The sequence below is a fragment of the Triturus cristatus genome, chromosome 1_2 (assembly GCF_964204655.1).
Source record: "Triturus cristatus chromosome 1_2, aTriCri1.1, whole genome shotgun sequence".
Classification (NCBI taxonomy): domain Eukaryota; kingdom Metazoa; phylum Chordata; class Amphibia; order Caudata; family Salamandridae; genus Triturus; species Triturus cristatus.
The window spans coordinates 706,131,579-706,152,442 of record NC_140580.1 but is presented as its reverse complement, the minus strand read 5'-3'; the positions used below and the strand labels follow the sequence as shown (position 1 = coordinate 706,152,442).

Genomic DNA, 20,864 nt, shown 5'->3' with positions numbered 1-20,864 from the left:
ATTATTGGTTATTGATTGGTATTGATTTATGTACTAACACTCTATGTTGAGTCGCGTCGAGTTCTATGTCGTTAGCACGGCTTCTGGGATGTAGGAAGTCGGAAGTTTGTAACGGTTCCATAGTAGAGCAGAGGTAAGCGCTGCTCTTGGGAAAGACGGAATTGTTGTTGCCCTGTAGGTACACAGGGGAAACGTGTGACAATTGAAGTTGCACGACGCATTGTCTGGGTTCGATTCGGTAGTATCGTCGTGTGTTGCCATTAGAGACATTTTCTGCATGAGAGAAGTGTGTATGACAGCGAAGGTTACCTGTGAAATTCTGGTCTTAGGTACCAGGGATTCAACTGGCATTCCGATAACGCTTATAACTGGAAAGGTAATAGGTACTCTCTGAGCTCGATAGAAGGACAAAGGAGAGGTAAGCGCTGCTTTGTTAACGTATGTCATAATTCTGTAGTAAGACAGACTGTTCGCTGTTCTCGGGAAAGACAGGATTCTGTATGAATGTACTACATTTTCTAGTGTGAAAGTGCGTGAACGAAATAGCATTTGGGTTAATTGCGAAACTCTGGGTTTCTTTCTCAGGAGCATTGGGTCTCCAACTATGTGTCTTAGATACTAGCGAAACAATTAGCTAGTGCTTGTTAGAAGGGTAAAGTAGAGGGATGTGCTACTTTATCAACGGAAGTAACGATTCCGTAGTAGGGCAGAGGTAAGCGCTGCTCTCGGGAAAGACGGAATTCTCGTGAGAAAGGTCTTTTGCTATTCTTTGGTTAGCGAAGCGGACAATGGAGACGTTTCTATGTTGTTACTAACAGAAGTGTAGAAATTGAAACAAAAACTTACGGAGCAGATTTGTAAAGGAGGGGTAGACAGGAGCAGGAGCTGCCGCAGCGGCTGCTGACGTCAGAACGACCGCGCTGGGATTGGACAGTCGGTCAGAATTGTAAAGCGCTCTGGATTGGTGCGTTAGTGTACGCCGCGCTAGGAGTGGAGATATGCAGGGTGACGTAGACGCTCCTTATTGGTGCGTTAGTGTGAGTCGCGCTGGGAGTTGAGAATTGTGACAGTGACGTAGACGCTCTGAATTGGTGCATTAGTGTGAGTCGCGCTGTGATTGGATAGAATAGCGGTACAGTTGTAAAGAGAGACTAATTATACACGGAAGACAAGAAAATTTATTACGATCCACCAGAAAAAAGAGATAAAGTCATGGTTCGGAAAAATTAAGAAGTGGTTTAAGAAGGACAAACCGGTCAAAACTAGGGAAGGGCAGTTACTTCCTCCACCGAAAACCCCTGCATCCTTTATGGGTGCGAAATATGGATATCATACTTGTATTTGGTTAGACAATTGGGTGAGATACACAAAGGAGGACGGAGTATTAGCTTTTCCAGAATATGGCTGTTTTGAGAAACCTGAGAGAGAAAATGATGAATTTAGAACCAAGACCTAGACCGACGCTGTTTGAGGCTTTGACGGAATGGGAAGACGAAATGCATGAACGAGAGAGACAAAGAAATGGTAGAGGATATAGGTACCTGTTTGGCAGATCATACGGACATGAAACGCATGATGATCGAATGAGAAGATGGCGGAATGCGAGTATGACTGAGGGTTTGTTTCCCGTAAGAACTGCAGGAGAGAATGAAGGACGAAAGTGCGTAGAAAAGAGGCATAATGTGGAGTTTAGATGGTATGGAGTGAATGAGTCCGAGGATGATGTTCTTGATGATATGTTCTATAAGAATCAACCACCGTACCGACCAGAAACAGAAATATTAACTCCAAGTGCTCCAATGAAAGAAACAGTATGAGTTATAAAATCGGAACCAGAGTTCCAAAATTTGGGTAAAAACAATGCCATTAGAGAGGTAGAAAAGAAGTCTGAAGGGAAAATAGATGGAGAAAATTCTTCAGAATTAGCAAAAACGACCCTAGACTTAACCGAGAAAATAAGAGAATTGTCTAAGAATCTAGAAGGGTCCAGTAATGCCTATTTTTGACAAGCAAAAGGAAGGTGAGCATTGTTTGACAGTCCCTTATAAAAGTAATAAACCGGTTGAAAAACCAAGAGTGAGTCAGAATGAGAATCCATGGAGACAGACTATGAGTATAGTTGAACCGAATTTTTCAAATAACCCGTTTGTAGGTCAGAACTGTGCAGAGAGACGTATGACAATGATAGAGATAATGTCAGCAACACAAAAAGATTTTGGACAAGGAAATGTAGAGAAGCCAGTAGGACCATCGACAGAGGAGTTAAGTTAATGGTTAAGAAGCTTGCAGAGAAATGACAAAGAATCCCAATCAATTGATGTGGCTAAGTTACGAATGATATTGGAAGAATTAATAGTAGGGACTATCCCAACAGAAAAATTGAAAACTTATCAGGATGAAGAATGACTATTTTGTGCAAAAGTGTGACCTGGAGAGCAAAAAATCTACATGAAAGGTTAGAAGAAGTGGCAAATGAGATGGGTATTCATATTGAAAAGGTAGAAGCCTTACAGAAACCATATCGAGTAGATTTCACCGAAAAAGATTTTGAAAACATGAACACCACAGGACGAATAGGTCAGATTAAGGACATAATCATTTTATTGAGAAAATGGGGCGATGTGGATAAATGGAGAAGCAGGTGGTATAGAAAACGTGATGATGCCTCAGATAAGACATTTTCAGCATTTCCTGTAGGAGAAAAGGAAAAGGTAGTGACAGAATGCCCTATGAGAGAGATTCCAGGAGGAAGATATGTACATGTCCCATGGACAAGACAGGATATTTTGTCTTTTACAAATGATTTCCCTCGATTGCGCGAGAAGCCCGTCGAGTGGTACAGGCAGGTAGACAGATTTGTGAAATTGTCTAAAGTACTATGGATTGAATTGAATAGTCTATTTGACATAATAGTACCAGCAGATTTATGGACAGAGTGCAAGCTCATGATAAATTGGCCAACTCAGGAATATCCTAGGGATCCTAAAACAGGAGCTCCAGACCCCGAGGTAATGAAGAAATATGAACAGGTTATGGTATTTTTGAAAAACAAAGTGCCCCCTAAAGAGACAGATTGGGTAAAAAATCATCGAACACATCAAGAAAGTAAAGAGTCAGTACATGCATATTATTAAAGGCCAATACTAGCTTTTAAACAGTTTAGCGGAGATGAGAATCTGAGTGAAAAGGATTTGAGTCATTTTGTATACAGATTTGTATATGGTTTACGTCCAGAAATTGGTGAAATGATTAAACAGCATACGGTAGATTGGCAAAACAAGAAAATAGATGAAGTATTGAGACATGCTAAATACTTCAGTGATGAAATTGAAGCAAAACAGCGGAAGTTAAAAGAGAAGGCAATGTGGGCACAGGTAAAAGTAGCAGAGAGACAAGAAGCACAATTAGTGGAACAAGCAGGGTCAAAGCCGAAATTTAATCCTGGGAAAAATAAAGGGAATATTGAGGAAGCTAAAAAAAAAATTCTGTGTCATAATTGAGGTAGGATAGGGCATTGGAAATCCGAGTGTAAATTTCCCCCAAGTACTAACAATGAAAATCCATCATTGAACCCACAGGTGCAGCATGAGGTGAATGGTCAACTGCAGCAACAGCTGCAAGTTGTTACCCCACAGAATCAGGTGCCAAAACCGCCTTTTCCACAGAGCAGAAACTCACAGAAGTATAGTAGTGAATCGGGATTCTACAATGAAGAACAGGTAAATAAGCTGCCACGTGCTAGCGCTGTTTCGCAGTATTGGCTGCAACGCGATGAAAGTGACTCAGAAGAAAGCTATTGACGGTGCCAAAGGGAGGAAGGAGAGTTCGTACTTGGCGCAACTCTAGAAGTAGACCAGACAGGACTATTTGTAGATGGGAAGGTTAAGGACGAAAATATTACTTTCCTAGTGGATACTGGTGCTACTAGATCAACTGTTAGATCAGCTGATGTTAAGAATCTTCCTCTCTCGGATGAAACGATCTAAGTAGTTGGTGTATCCAACAGACAGATCAAAACATACCTTACAGAACCAGTGAAAGTTAGCATAGGGAAATTTTCAGAAATGCACCGCTTTGTTGTGTGCGACACCAGTCCTGTGAATTTATTAGGTAGGGACCTGTTGTGCAAAATGAATTGCACTATATTCTGTGCTCCGGATGGAATAGCTTTTGAAACACCAGATGATGATGTACTGTATAAGATGACCATAGCTAACAGAGAAAATGAGGTTACTGAAACATATGCTGTATTCAACCCTGATGAATTACCTAAAGAATTGAAACAGTCTGTAAAAGCGGAAGTTTGGGATGTCACTGGAGAAGATGTAGGACTAATGAGAAATGTAGATCCAATAAAAAGAACAGTGAAGGAAGGAGTAACATACCCAAATGTCCCGCAATATAAATTGACACCTGAAATAATTGAAGGAGTAACTCCTGTAATAGAGAAAATGATCAGGCAAGGAATCTTGAGAGAAATAATAAGTAGTCCATGTAATTCACCAATAATGGGACTGAAAAAGCCTAATGGGAAATTCAGGATAGTGCAAGATCTGAGAAAGATGAATAAAATTGTGGTATCATGTTGCCCCATTGTACCAAATCCATCAGTGATCTTATATCAGATTCCCCATGATGCAGAATGGTATACAGTAATTGATCTATGCCATGCTTTTTTTTCCATCCCATTGCACCACAACAGTCAGCAAATTTTTGCATTTCGTTTTGGCAAACGTATTTTGGCATGGTGTCGAATCCTACAGGGGTATACAGAAAGCCCTTCGATATTTAATCAGTTATTGAAGAAGTCTTTGGAGAGTCTAGAAATGCCCGAGAATTCAGTGTTAGTTCAATACATTGATGACCTTTTGGTGGCGTCAAAAACACGTGATGCCTGTGAGGTAGACACGATAGCCTTGCTGAATCATTTGGCAAATGGAGGACTTAACGTGTCCCCATCAAATTTACAATTTTGCAAAAAGGAAGTACAATATTTAGGACATAACATTGAGAAAGGACTAAGAAAAAAAACAATAGACAGAATCAGAATTATAAAAGGAATGAGAGCTCCCATGACTCAAAGAGAGGTGAGAATGTTCTTGGGTATGGTTGGATACTGTCGTCAGTGGATCAGCAATTTCTCTTTGATTGCAAAACCTTTGGTACGACTGACGAGAAGTGATGTGAAAGATCCCATTGAGTTGAACAAGGAGGAATTGGCAGCATTTAGAAAATTGAGAGATGGTTTGTTTGAAGCACCTGCATTAGGTATGCCTGACTATGAGAAAGAGTTTGAGTTGTATTGCAGTGAGAGAAATGGATGTGCACTCTCTGTGTTGATACAGAAGCATGGAAAACTGAGGAGACCAATTGCATATTTCTCATCAATGCTTGATCCAGTAGCTGTAGCTTTACCTGGATGTTTGAAAGCGGTAGCTGCAACATGCCGAAGTTTGGAGCAGAGTGAAGGAATTGTGATGGGATATCCATTGAAAGTGTTTGTACCTCATGATGTAGCGATCCTGTTAACAAGGAGTCGTACCCAGTATATGACACACAGTCGGCTGACTAAGTATGAAAAGGTCATATTAGGTGCAACTAATGTGAGTCTTGCAAGATGTTTGAATGTGAATCCCGCAACATTGTTGCCTGATGCTGAGAATGTGGAAGTAAGAGATGAAGCAGATCATGATTGTTTGGATGTACTTGATTTTTGTACAAAACCACGACCAGATATAAAGGATGTACCTTTGCCAGAAAGTGATTTTGTGATGTTTGTTGATGGGTCATGTTTGAGAACAGATGAAGGAGTGCTGAGTGCAGCGTATGCAGTGTGCACAGTCACAGCAGTAATAGAAGCATCCTATCTGAAAGGAGTAAAATTGGCCCAAGTAGCAGAGCTTGTGGCTTTGACTAGAGCGTGCAAGATTGGGAAAAGTGTGAGAGTGACTGTGATAACTGACAGCCAGTATGGCTTTGGAGTTGTCCACAACTTTGGTCAACTATGGCTACAAAGAGGTTTCCTAACCTCGAGTGGAACTCCTATTAAGAATGCTGAAGTGGTTGGAAAGTTGCTTGAGGCGATACAGCTGCCTAGACAATTGGCTGTTGTAATATGTGCTGCTCATAGTCAAGGTGGTGATTATATCGCCACAGGAAACAGATATGCTAATGACATGGCACAGTATTGTGCACGTAATCAGAATTCGGTCAATCGGGCTAAGGAAAGAGAAATGTCTTCTTGCTCATTGATGTTTACTAACATTGTAGGAACTTGGGAAGAGGTAAGACAGTTGCAAGAAGAGGCAGGTGATGAGGAATGAAACAGTGGATAAGAGCAGGATGTGCCCCAAGAGAGAAGTATCATGTGTGGGTCTATCGAGATGGAAGACCAGTTATGCCTAATAGCATGATGTCTACCATGACACGGATGTATCATGGCCAGGGACACATAGGGAGAGACGCCATGATCAGGTCATTTAAGCAGACCTGGTACAATGCAAAATTCAGACTTGTAGCAGAAAGTATTTGTCAAAGATGCCTAATATGTCAGCAATACAGTCCTGGGAGAAAGACAGTAGTGAGTCCAGGAACAATAGGTCGAGAAGGAGGGCCTTTCACCAGAATGCAAGTAGATTTCATTGAAATGCCTCCCTGTAACAGACTGAGGTATGTTTTGGTTGTGGTCTGCCTATTCTCTAGGTGGGTGGAAGCATTCCCAACAAGGAGAAATGATGGGATGACAGTAACCAAGCTACTGCTGAGAGAGTTCATCCCTAGGTTTGGGTTCCCAGTGACAATTGAATCAGAACGAGGAGGACATTTCCATAATGAGATTGTAGGATTAATTTGTGAAGCATTGAATGTACAACAAAAACTACATTGTGCCTACCGACCAGAGGCTTCTGGTGTGGTTGAACAGATGAATGGTACTATCAAAAATAGAATAGGGAAAATGTGTTTGGCCATAGGTATGAAATGGCCTGATGTCTTGCCTCTGGTACTCATGACTATTAGATCAATTCCAGACAGAACTACAGGATTAAGTCCTCATGAAATAATCATGGGCTGAGCCATGAGACACGTATTTATACCAGTCAACAAGCTGATGACTATAACTGATGACATGGTGTTTGAATACTGTAAAAGCCTGGCTGACGCAGTTCATTCTGTGTTTCATCAGGTTAGAGCGGATGCCACCACCCTTGAAAAGAAGCCAGCCCATGATCTGAGCCCAGGTGACTGGGTAAGGATAAAGGTCCACAGAAGAAGAAATTGTTTGGTTCCAAGGTGGGGAAAGGCAAGACAAGTCATTCTGACCACGACAACAGCTGTTAAGTGTGCTGGTCTGAAAAACTGGATCCACGCAAGTCACACATTGAGAATCTCAAATCCAGTGGATAGCACAGAAAAAGAATATTTTGATGAATCAGAATCAAGTACTGAGTCAGATGACGAAGAGTCAAAAACACGAGAAAACTCTGAAAGGGGGGGAAACAGAACCAAGTCTAACTTTAGTCCCCAGAAGTAGCTCTCTGAGAAGAAGATTTCAGATTTCTGAATCCAGCGATTCCGTAAACGAACAAGAAACGTAAGGTTCTAGAAAAGAACACAGAAAGAAAAGAGGAAAAGATAATGAAGAAACAATAAAAGAAATTCGTGAAAAGGAAGTACCAGATGAGAGACTGAGAGAGATTCCACCAGAAATAACAAATTTAAGTGAACAAGGGACAGGTACAGAGAGAGAGAGGGACATATTTCTGCGGAAGACCCCCGAGGAGGTGTAGGGAACGGCAACATCCAGTTAGGTGAAGGGACAAGTAGACAGCAGGAAGATTGCGTGTTGGAGACCCGAGGAGGGACAGAAGTAGGGAAAACAAAACAAGTGGTGGAAGAGGAAATTGTTGAAAAGAAAAAGCAAGTTGAGATAGAGTCTGAAGAGAGCGAAAATGAAATACCTGAAGGTCGAGTTCTAAGGAAGAGAGCTTGGAGGAATGAAAAGAACGACAAAGGAAGTTAAGTAAAAAGAGTCGCAAAGGATGACATTTGGCTCAATAAAATAAAGAAATTGAGATATCGACTGACACGAGTGAATTCGCCAAGAGCTGAACAGGTGAATGAAGTGACAAGTCAAGAAAAATCAAAAGAAGAAGAAACAACTGAGAATAAAGAAAGTAAAAGAACAAGGAAACCTAACCAGAAGTATAAGTCACCGGAGTGGACGTACGTGGCTCTGCCTGAAAAGGGAGAAGAGGCAGATAGTCAAGGAACTCCAGAGGAGGCTATACTGAAAGTGGTTGAAGAAGAGGAAGAATCGGAAATCCTGAGAGTTCTCTTGTCCGACATTGGAGAAGAAGAAACGGAAGTTCAGGAAATTCTGTATTTGGATGACGAGAGGAAAGTGAAGAACGATGAGATGCCAAACTGAATAGATCAAGAAAGCTGTTGATGAAGAAAATAAGAAATTTAGTCAAAAGATAGATACTGGTAGAACCAAATAGGTGTTTAGAGCCTTAGGTTAGAAAACTAGTTGTGAAGTGAAAGAGGCTAAGTCAAAAGGCACGGTCTATTTTTAACAAAGATGGCTAACATAGGTAGTAGCAAAGGTAGATGTACATTCATGAAAAGATGGTGTAAGATGTGTTGTTGTTGTACAGGATTATTAATGCTTCTATGGAGCATACTTGCTCTTCTTATCTCTTTTAAAGTCACTAGATACATTAGAAGGACATAGTGAGAATAAAACTAATATAGGGAAGATTCAAAAGGTAGTTCCGACTAGAATAGATAATAATTATTTACATAAAGACAGGTCTATAACTGATTTTTCTAATAATGTGTTTTCAAAATTATTTTACGAATATGTAAAGACAATGGATGTAAGGGACTGCTACGTATGCATGCAGTTACCTGCCTCTGTTTCCAAAGGAGTGACTTATCATCACCTTCCAGCAACGTATGGAATAACATGTAGTGCAATAGCTAGTTTATGTTATCAGACAGGAAAATTAGAATATTATTTTTCAGATGTAGATAACATTTTTGCGCAAGTGCCTGCCATTAACAAACTAAACAAGGTAAAACCTGCTAGGGTATTAGGTGAATTTTTCTTAGAAACTAAAGAACTAACATTAGAATATATTTTTAGAAACAATTTGACTTGCAGTTTGAAGAAAGAGGAAAAGACATTCTTAGACATGGTTGAAGAAAGGAGACTGAAAATGCAAAGAAAGGTAGCAGAAGGAAAGTGGAGAAAACAGTCTGGGATGTAGAAAGGGAAAAACATTTGAAAGGCGAAGCTAGTCCAACTATAGCTTTAGATTGGCCTCAGAAAGGGAAATTTTGCATTCGAAGGAATCAAACTGTGTATGATAATTATTTTCTAGGTAATAGTGAGTGCCATGATACATACCGAATCATGGGTGGATGGGGATTTAAAGGCGGAAAAGATCCAGTCTTTCCTGGATTATATTTTATTTGTGGGAACAGGGCATATTATCGATTGCCAGACCATTGGTATGGCACATGTTATGTAGGCCTGGTTTTTCCGAAAATTTTTCATATGGATAGAGGAGAAGATGGTGTACATAGTTTAAGTAATCATTTAGTACGTAGTAAGAGAGAATCTTGGACAGAAATTGTAGGTGACATTTTTGGAGCATTGATACCAGCAGTGGGAATATCTCTAAATGCAAACAAAATTAGAAGACTTTCAACAGTAGTGTATCGCTTGTCAACAAGCACCGCTGGAGGATTTTTATTGATAGACACTGAAATAGTTGCCATGCGTGCTATGGTAATGCAAAATCGACTTGCCCTTGATATATTATTGGCAGAAGAGGGTGGAGTCTGTGGAATGCTGAAGGTGCAACATTGTTGTACTTACATTCCTGACGAAAGTAAAGATCTGAAAATGTATATTAGGAATATTACTGAATTGCATGATGAAATTGCACCACTGGAGGTTGAAGGTGTTTGGGAAAAGATCGGAAAGAAAATAGCTGCTATTAAAAATTTCTTAGTAAAGCTAGGTAGTATATTTATAGGTAAAATATTGTTTCCATTAACATGTGTGATTTTCTTAATATTAGTGATAAGATTAGGTTGTATCTGTTGTAAAAATAATAAAAAAACAAGAAAAGATTAAAAAGCGAAGAAAAGACAAGAAACAAGAAAGAGAATTTGAGGAGATAGAATTAGAAGAGTGGAAGGAGAGTATGTATGAATCAGCAAAAAGAGGAGACATGGGTGAAACGGAATTATGATTAAGAGCAAGAAAACATTTTAAAATCCGTAAAAGACAGAACAAAATTTTTGGTTGGTTGGTATGGTGATAAAATCACCAAAGGGGGGATTGCTGGAGCAGGCAGTGAAAAAAAAATGTGTATACCCTCCCCATTTTGCGTGTTTATACTAATTAGATTAATTAATTAATTATAATCTAACTAATGGAATGAAGTGAAAATTATTAACCAATCTTATTAATAACTGAAATACATGTGGGATTGCATTTGCATGACTTAACTAATTCGTAAACTAAATTATGTACGCATACTAATGGTAGACAATTAGAATATTGCATGATATATGTTGCTTTTGTGATGTATTTGTGATTTGTGCTTTATTTAGTAAGTATAAACCGCTTGAGTGTTGCTTTCTGTTAGATAAATACATACACATATGAGTATTAGCGAGGGAATAACATTTTATTAGATATTTCTATGTAATAATTGCGTTTTGTGTTTCTTTTGCTTAAGTTGACCATTTGGGCCTGCCAGAAAACGGCTGCCTCCGGTACCTGACTTGACTGACGGCGCTACACAAGGTTTTGGGTGAAGTGCGCCTGCGCTAACGCCAGCAACAGTGGCCTCGTCGTGACCCTAACCAGACTGTACCCACCAAGGTCGCCCTGGGAAGCAAGCCAGCTTTTCAGAAGAACAATAAGATGCCTCTTAAAACCGGAACAAGCAAGACTGATGACCTAAGAGACATTATTCCATGTGAACCCTGTCGGACGATCTCTGATTATCCAATCAGAAGAGCTGGAACCCAATATTTGATACTTTTGTGACAATGATTTTACTATAAATTATGGTAGAATAGAGAGGTTGGTGCTGGTTCTTCTTATGGCTTTTCTCGTTTTCCTGACGTTATGCTGACGGAGAGGACGGTGACGCTGCAGGACAGCTGTTTCCCTGAATCTTTGATGGACTGAATTAATGCCCAAACTCCTGATGAACTGAAATTACTAAATTTGATGGGCATAGATTTGCGAGACTACCGGATTTGACTTAGAGGACGACGATTAGCCAGAATTGGTAAATATGATGATTGGCGGCTTGAATAAACGAATGATTTAATTTGCATTAATTAAATAAAGATTGAATTGATTAACTACAGAATGAGTTGGGTTGTTTATTCATTGAAAATGTATTAATTTAAAGGTAAATTAGAGAATTGGAAATCAACCTAAACCAACAACTAACTGATCCATCCCGATTTATGAGAGGAATAGTAAAGGTGAAGTTCAGGGCCTAATGAGTATCAGAAGGTTGCGTAGATTTGTTGCTCATTAGGGTAAAGAGGTAATACCTTTCATGTCAGCGTTTGGAAGATAATCGCCTCCCGAGAAACACAGATTGATGGTGAGTGAATGTTGGTGTTATGGGCCCCACCAGCGAATGTATGGAGAGTGTGTGTTTGTGAGATCTTTGGTCTGTGACGGAGGGAGGGATTTTGTACTCCACGCTGCAGCAGGTGCAGGGTGGTCAGGTCACCTACCTGTAATGCCCATTTGGGGTTCCGAATGAAAAACATAAAAATAATCTTGACTGAAATTGATGAATGTAAATATTGATCATAGATTTTCATTGTGAATATCCTGAAAACCGTACTGGATTTTACTAGTTAATGGCTCGATGAATCCAGTGCTTTCGTAAATCATGCTGTACATGTTACACAATTTTGTTCTATGGGTTTTTTGTGATATTTTTATACTTGTGCCAGGGATTAAGAACCATATTTATCAAGGATTCAGTTGCTTTTGCACTATGTTGCATGGTGCAAAAGCGATGCAACCCTTGAAATGTAATTTATCAAACCACGCTAGGCCACCTTGCTTGGCCCTGAGGGGCTTGATAAATCCAGAGTAATGCAGAGCAACGCAAATCACAGTGTTACGTTACTCTGCCCCATGGGTGTTCCCACGCAAAACCCATGAATATTTTGACACATTCCCAGATTTACCATTACTGGGAATGAGTAAAAATGCTACGCCTTCCCAGGGGAGGCGTAACGAGAAAAGATTTCCTTATTACTCCATGTTTTTTCCCCTTTCTAGGTGTGCTGCATTTTTCAGCACACATAGAAAGAGGAAAATGCCTCAGGGGATTGTTTTTGTGCAGGAATGTTCCCCTTCCTGCACAAAAACAATTCTCCTTATATTGCATGTACCCTTGCACCATGGTGCAAAAGTGCCTGCGTTGGTGCTAGGCAGCACTTTATATGCCAGAACTAGGAAAAGGAGGGAATGCGCTGTATTGTTCTTAATACGGGCACTTGTGTCCTTTCTCTGTAAAGTGGCACAGTGCAGCAAGGCGACTTGCTGCGCTGCACTGTGTTACATGTTGATAAACATGGCCCTCAGTCCTTTAGTCCAATGATGCATGGTTATTTAAGATTGGAATTGTGCATTTTTGCAGTCTTACCGTTCTCTGTAGGTTCCTCTCCATGTTCACAATTCTTGTGGCAATATTCACACTCCATCCCAGAGCATCTTAAACCAGGTTTGCATTCGCACTGCGCATCTTGTGTGCGAGAGCACTTTACTTTATACAGAAAAACCCCTGCAACCACGAAAAAGATCAGTTTAAAAAAACATATGTACAAAAATCTCTGGCACATAACATACTTTCTCAAGAACTTCCTGCTTGGCACAAGTTAAGAGGACCTGTTTTTAGTGCCCTGTCAGATTAGGTACATGAGATAATATATGCCATTCAGAATCTAATGGGGCTCTTAGAAGACGCTCCATGTTATTGTCAAACCTAAGGTTAGGATGCCCTGATCTACAAGCAGAAGCAATATCTAATTGCACACAAAAAACACAAGAGTAATGTCACTGCATGAGTGGTGAAAAAAGTGGAGTGATGCACCATGCAAGGACCATACTGGTAAACTCGTTTTACTGTAACAAGGGAGAGTGCATTTATCAACCAGTTAATTAGTAGAAGGACTATAAGGCCATTAGAAAATTCCACCCGACGAGGGTAGAATGTTCTAAATTAAAAAAGGGAAAATACAAAAACAAACAATGGAACTCTGCTTAAATGGGGGGAGCAAAAGGCCTGTAGTATCAATTATTAGCCCTGGCCCTCTCTATTTTCTTCAATGGCACTTCCAACATTCCAGTGCTCTAATATAGCCTTATAACCTGCTGTCGAGGGCTACACAGGTTATTAAAGGCCTCGAACCCAAGCTACAGGCTCAAATGCTGCAGGCAAAGGCCTATGACAAGGGAGAGGCCGGATTAACCTTAGACAGAAGGGCTGTAAGGCTATATGAGAACATTTCCCCCGCTGAAGTAGAATGTTCTAAATTAAAAGCGGAGAAACTGAAAGATAAACATTGAGATGTTGGACAGAAGGCTTATCCAACCCATTAATGACCCTGAGCCACTTCATTGTCTTCACTTGAGCTATCGACCTTTCAATTATCTAATCATATTTATACATTTATACATACTTAGGGCTATATTCTCAAGGAGCTATCACTGAGTTAACGGCACTTTAGCGCAGCCAAAGGCGCGATAAATGTATCACTCCATTCACAGGCAGATGCTACCAGCCCATAGCACCAGTTTACCTGCGATAGCAGCCACAAACAACATCGCCACAGATAACCCCGGCAGCTATCACTAATGAGATGCAGAGTAGGCGTTCCCGTGCAAAAAGCCGCGACAACACCACTCCACAACACTCTCAACACCTGCTCTGACCTGGTGCAAAGTCGGACAACAACCGGCAACAGACAAGGGAGCACAGCCCAGAGCCAAACATGAAGAACAACAGATATACCCGGGCAACTGAACATGCAGCCCGGAGCCCCAATAGGGCAACAACACCCACCGCCACCACCCCCAGGTCCCCCCGACCCCTTCCCGCCCGGACCAACACTGAGGCAGCGCAGACAAAGACAGCGACCCCAGACCCAACACCTGGGAACGCCATTGCCCACCACGGGCTCAAAAGGACAACCATCCTACGCATCCTGACCACCATTGCCCAAAGGCTGATGGTACCAACACAGTGGACAACCAACATCCCTCCGCAGACAAAGCTGCTGGCTGTGCCGCACCTGTTGGCCTCTGGGACCTGCCAACCAACAACTGCCAGAGTCCGAGAAGTCTCACAGCCAGCCACATCCAAGCCCCCCCAACTGTCTAGGATGCCATCATCAGCTTGGTACCACACTACCTATCCTTCCCCCACACTGCGCAGGAACAGCTGGAAACCAAGCAAGGCGTCAAAGCCATAGTTGGATTCCCTCATGTGTCAGGGGGCAATTGAATGCACACATGTCCTACTTGTGTCCCCTGGTGACACTGCACACAATATCAGTAACCGAAAGCACATGCATACCATAACTGTGCAGGCAATAGTGGACCACCTGGGAATCTCCACCAACGTCGACGCCAACCACCCATTCCGAGTGCATGAGTACTACATCTTCCAACAGCCCATCATCACCCGGCACTTCCTGGCTGGCACCTACATAAATGCACTGCTCGTTGGCAAGTACCAAATGAACACACCACACACCTCAACTCCACAACCATGCAACTCACAACACTGGGAATGCACACGTCACAAACTCACATACAACATGCCAAACAACATGCCCACCCACAAGACACAACAGCACAACTCACTCTGGCAACCTGGGCCAGCCATGCACATAAGCCATCAACTGCATGGCACCTCAGCCACATGATAGCAGGTTGTGGGAAGAGGTGGGGACCAGGCATGTGTGAAAGAGGCAACTGACCGATGAATGACAATGTACACAATGCCAAGTGTGGCGTCGAAGTGATGGCCAGACTGCAGTATGCAGACCATACACATATCTATGTCGACATACACCGCTGGTGTATGGAGTGCAGTAGACAGTGGATGCAACCATGTCACCCCAGCCAGTGGGGAAGATCCCAGAAATGTAGCTTGTTACGTCCCCCCCCTGTATGCGTGAGCGGAGTGGGCTGGCCCGGCGTACGCCGGGCACACGTAGGGGTGTGAATAAAAAGCACGTAGCTCTGGGCGTGGTCCTCTTCCGGAATGCCCAACGACTCTGCCAGGGCGGCGCCCCTCACCCCACCACGAGGCCATCGCTGTCGCCATGAGCGGTGTTGTCTGCGTTCCTGTGTGCCTGCTGCACCCCGGGCCGCAGGGCCCTGTACCAGTCCTGTCAGGTCCGGCGCACCCAGGCCTCAATGCACACCTGCCAACACCGGCGTGTGTCTATGAGTGCCCACCACTTGCCGGTGCAAGCTCCAAGCCAGAGTGCCGTGAACCTGGCAGCCTCCTCAGACCATCAAGGCCTCCCCGACATCGGCCCACTGTACTCCCTTCTCGTTGAGGTACTCCACTTGCATGCACAGCAGATAAGTAGGTCACACATTTGGAACTGAGTCTTGATTACACTATGACAGAGAACATCAATTATGGCAGATTGTATCTCACTATACTCCCATTGATGTGGTGCCACCAAGTTTGTGCATAGCAGTCCATCCACTGGTGTCCGTGGGCCCACGTGGACTACTGCCCTCGGGCCACGCTGCGTTCGAGTTGTTCGCACAGGTGGGACTGAGTGTTGATTTGTCAATGGCAGAGTAAATATCATTGCACGCAAGGAGAGGTGTAAGAGGATGACGCGTTCCAGTCCGGTAGGGTAAAAGGATCATCGTTACGGAGGAGATCGAACACTACCGACAACTGCCCTGGTGTCACTAACTCTGTGCATCGCAAGACAACGACACGTTGCAGTGGACCCCTGCTGACCTACGCTGCGGGCGAGTAGGTCAAACATTTGGGACTGAGTCTTGATCATTGTCTGAGTACGCACATTTGTGCAGAGTTTACATCACTGTACTCCCTTCGATGTGGTGACAGCAAGTATGTGCCTGGCATCCCAACCACACGTGTCTGTGGGCCCTTGATGACTACGGCGTCAGCCTACACTGTGGTCCAGCAGGCTTCACATCAATTCAATCCAGTCCATACCAGGCAGGACACGTCATCGTCGCTGACTGAACACCCGCTCGGCTATGGTGCTTTTGCCTCTGTCAACCAAGTCACCCCCAAATGTCATGTCAACGTTGTGTGTTAGAGTTCCAGGAGGAGCTTGCTGAACCACGTCTGGCCCGCGCTAATCGCTGCCTCAGGCCTGCACTGTGGTCGAGTAGGTCACACTATTCAAATTCAGTCTTGATTTATTTATGGCTGACTGGATGTCATTATACATCCCTCAATGCAGACTGCATCCTCTTTCAGCCCCGGAGCCACTAAGTCTGTTCCCCGAGACCCATGGACACTTTCTGGTTGAACTTTGGTGGTGACTGAGTCCATGGACTTGGGGTTGTCGTTGCCATCATGTCGGTGATACTGACTTTGTGGCTAAAATGATGCCGTGGCATTCCACTCCTCCATTTGCTGCATCCGTACAGCTTCCACCCTCTGCCTCATGCCCTGGAGGACACCTTCCACTGTCTCCCACAACCCTCCGCCACATACACCTCGGACATTGATGAGGACCCGCTCAGCTCACGTGGCCCATCTGACTGCACTACAAGTCACTGTCCCGTGGCGGGGTGCCTGTGCCGGCCACAGTGCATCCGGGGCCACTAACTCTGTGCTGGTCAGGTCCGAGACCCCTTCTTTTGAGATGTTGGATGGCCTCTGAGGCGATGGCCATGGAGTCATAAACGCCATGTGTCTGTGGTCCTGCACTGTCCGCTGCCTCCTGCCTCACATGCGGCCCACCGGGGCTCACACATCAAATCGAGTCCTGACCGGCCCGGACGTCGCATCACCACAGGAGGCACACACCACCACCGCCAGGACCAATTCCAACCGCCAACTGCCAGTGTCGAAACGGTCGTACTGGCAGACTGACATAGTTGCCTGCACCTGTCATGGATGCCATCTTCTGCCTGATCCCCTGCTCAGAACTCCAGGTTCCACTAGCTCTTACTGTTTTGGTTATGTGCTGTGGAGAGCTCACGCAGCAATGTCACCTCAGGCAGTGTGGGAGACCTGGGACCGTGATGTGGAAGATGATGCAGGTGTGACACCCCCCCATCCCCCCACTACAGCTGCATCAGGAATGTCCAGAAGGTACACAATCCTAGACATTTTCTTTGCATGAGCACGCTCAGCTCTGGGGACCTAACCACAGTGCACTGAAACTCACGGACACTTCTGTTTGTATGTTGGGTGACCTCTGTCCTTGCTACGGCTCCCTCCATGTTGCTCACCAGTTGACTCTGTTATGCAGGTGTTTTCTGTTTCCATTGCACTGGTGTCAGCTGTTCAAGTTGTTGCCAGCACCAAGCACTCCGTGCGGGCTGCCTTATACGCACCCCACACACATCCAGCACAGGCATTACTGTACATGTGGCCCTGCCAATAAAGGGGCCGTGCGCACGTGCCTGAAGCCAATTCAACATGATATCTGCGTGTGTCCCTGCTGTCTTGTTGTATGTATGAGGGCGGCCCTGGGACATTACATTGTGCTGTGTACAGCGGATGCAGACATGTCACATGTAGGCAGCAGGTTAGAGCTTGGACATGTAGCTTTGTCTATCCAAAAGAGAGGATTGTTGCAAAATATATATGAATATCCATATAAATTCATGTGTATGCACTTCAAAAGATATCATGCTTAGATATATCACATTAACATGAGGCCTGGAGCTCCAAAAGGCTTCCTATCTGACCTTGACTGGACAAGCTTCAACTAGCTATTCTGTACCCCCTTAGGGGTCACTTTGCCAGTCCTGACTACATGATATTTCTTAATCTGGTTGTGCAAGTTGCTTACACAGTGCCGAGCCAGCCTTTCTGGTCTGCCCATATCTGGCTGTTTATAATTTGCATGGTGCAGACATTGCACATCCATGTTAGCCATATTTGGCATGGTGCCTTATTCTAGTTCCGCTGACATGGCATTACTAAACTATATAGCACCCAGAAACCAGCCACTCTGGGAAGAAGCAGTCAGAGAGCCCCTAGCTTCTTTAGCTAAAACAAAGTCCGGCACTGGGAGTTTGCTTCTAAAGAAAACACGTTTGCTGAATGGGCACATAAAAAATGGCAGCTGCTCAGCAAACTTTTAGTGTCTTCAGACAACCCATTGTCTTTCAGAAGAAGAGCAGTGTCAGCAGCTTATTTGAAAGCAGAGATATCGCCACAAGGCAGGCACAGATTTCTAAATGAGGTAGGCTGTAGCCCACCAGGGTACTGGAGTACACCTTTCCGCTGGCCTGGCAGAGTGCAGTACAGCCTGCAAGTGTCTAAATGACCTGCTTAGTGCAGAACTGAAAATGTGTTTCATTTTCATTTTGTTACTCCAACTTGCTGCTATCTAGACTATGTTAGAAAAACTCTCCCTTTTACTCTGGGCTGAATGGCTTGCAAGGCCCTGCAGGGAATTCGACCTTCAAGGCTTTAATCTGTATCTCACACAATCATCTGGACAAAGTTTGCTTACTATATCTACTACACCTCGCCACAAGCTCAAGGAGTGGGCCTTCTTGAGTGTACTTCCCAAAGGATACAACTCTCTCCTTCAGATAACAGAAGTGTCCTGTAAGTTCTGAAATCTTTACAAGATCTCTTTCTTACAACTATCCTTTTCCTGCTAGTTTCCATATTTCTTTTGAAAGGGCAATAGCAGTATAGAGTAAAAAAAATAATCTTTTTGTCCAATCCTTTTTCAATCAACAAAAAAAGATGTTCTAGATTGTCGCTTGGTTTGATGATGCTTACTTGAGATTAAAGATGCATTGTGACATCACTCACCAGATGGGCCCTTTAATGTGTTTTTTGAAAGGACACCTCCGGTATACTTTTGTAATGTGATGCAGTGCTATTCATTGACACTGTAAAGCATACAGCAGGAAAGTGTTCAGAAGAACAGTGTCTGTTACCTTGACACAGTTTACATCTGCTGCAGGCCAATGGCCTCATGCCATTCTTGTTGGAGAAAGTATGTTCTGGGCAGTCTTCGCATTTACAGCTTCCAGGGCTAAAAAAAGTACCTGTGCGAGTAAAGTTAAAAAAAGAACATATTATTTATCTTGCAAAATAAAGAAATGTATTTAGTTAATCTTTTGTAACTAAAAAAATGGCATTAACTCAGGATTTTATAATATTCACCAGAGTAGCCAGAGGATATTAAATAAACCCACTTAAAACTGATGATAATGGCATACTCTGTGAATAAAAGTGTTCCAGATACCAAAAACACAGATTAGATTAGAGAGTATCTAATCCGTAGTTGTTGCGATTGCTTAGAAGGGGCTTTGACAGCAGACGGCTGATGGGTTAGTGCATGCAGGAAGGTGCAGGTGGGGTTTTAACCCCTTCTGTGCCACGCCCTTTCCCCCTCCTGTGCCGGGCGTTACATTAGTGGGCAGGTTTCATGACGAGATAGTCTCGTCATGGGCACAGCGCGACCGTGCTCCATGACGAGACTATCTCGTCATGGGCACAGAAGAGGTTAAAAGAGACAGGACCACAGCTTTTTCCAAAAGACCATGGATCTGTGATGTTTCCCATGTTCTGAGGAATTTTAAATGGTACTGGAAGATAATCGGGGAAATAAAACACATTTTAGAGTGTAGAAATCAGTGGTGAAGCGAGTGTGCCATGAGCCCTAATGCAAGCATTACTCTATTCATTATTCATTATGAGGCTGGGTTTGGTGACTGTGTGAACAATGCCTCTACTTCAGGGATCTGTGTTTGACCTCATGGTCACAGGTTTGAATCTCACAAGGTCCACTTAGCCTTTCATCTCTCTGAGATCAATAAAATGAGTACCATTGTATTGGGTAACGAAAAACATGTTATTTCAGCTCAAGAACACCCTCTGGCTGAAAGCATGCTTTACAAATACATGTTATGTTACTACTAGTCATTGTGCATAGCACGCACAAGGCTCAAGGTCATCAGCACGCTTTACATAGACCAACAGCATATCACTAATCTGCAGGACACTCATAAGGATATCGATCATATCTACACATTCTCAGCTATTGAAGAGCTTAGGAAAATATAAAAGTAATAATAAGAGCGTAAATACCACACATCAGGTATACCCAAGGCACAATGCACAGAATAAGCACCAAGCAAGAATTCTTTTGGAAGTAGTAGAGTAGTGTATGCCCCCTAATCCTTGGTGGGCACTACGAGATAACCGTAATTGAAATGCTGTGGGCCGTTCATACACTTTGGCATGTTGTACGTAGTTCTGAAATATATGGTGGCTGGAAATCAAGAGGCGCACACAACACACTAAGTAAATACTATGTAATCAAGCAAGTTTCATAAAGTTCAATATTGGAAATGGGTGCTCCAAGAGAGAAGGGTTGCCACCAAAGAAGACACAGTTCAAATTTGCCAAGAGATCCCAGAGCACTCCAACGTAGAGTACAGGAAATCAAATGTTCACAGTGATATTGCATCTTCTCATATGTTTATTTGCACTCCAATCAGTTCACAATCCTCAAGTCTTTACAACTTCATCAGGGGCATGCCTATTTACCATAAACCAATCATCAACGTCAATAAGTCAGTCTCCTTAGGT

The 20,864-nt window shown here is 43.2% G+C and overlaps 1 protein-coding gene across 1 annotated transcript in view; it reads right to left on the bottom strand.

Moving 5' to 3' along the window:
- The window catches only part of LOC146867868 (tumor necrosis factor receptor superfamily member 9-like), a 73,345-nt gene that overhangs the window by 27,105 nt on the left and 25,376 nt on the right, over nt 1-20,864 (bottom strand). The window contains exons 3-4 of the mRNA XM_085608577.1: nt 19,205-19,315; nt 12,708-12,845 (exon numbers count right to left, since the gene is read on the bottom strand). Of these exons, the coding sequence (XP_085464703.1) occupies nt 12,708-12,845; nt 19,205-19,315 (249 nt within the window). The remainder of the gene's footprint in view (nt 1-12,707; nt 12,846-19,204; nt 19,316-20,864) is intronic.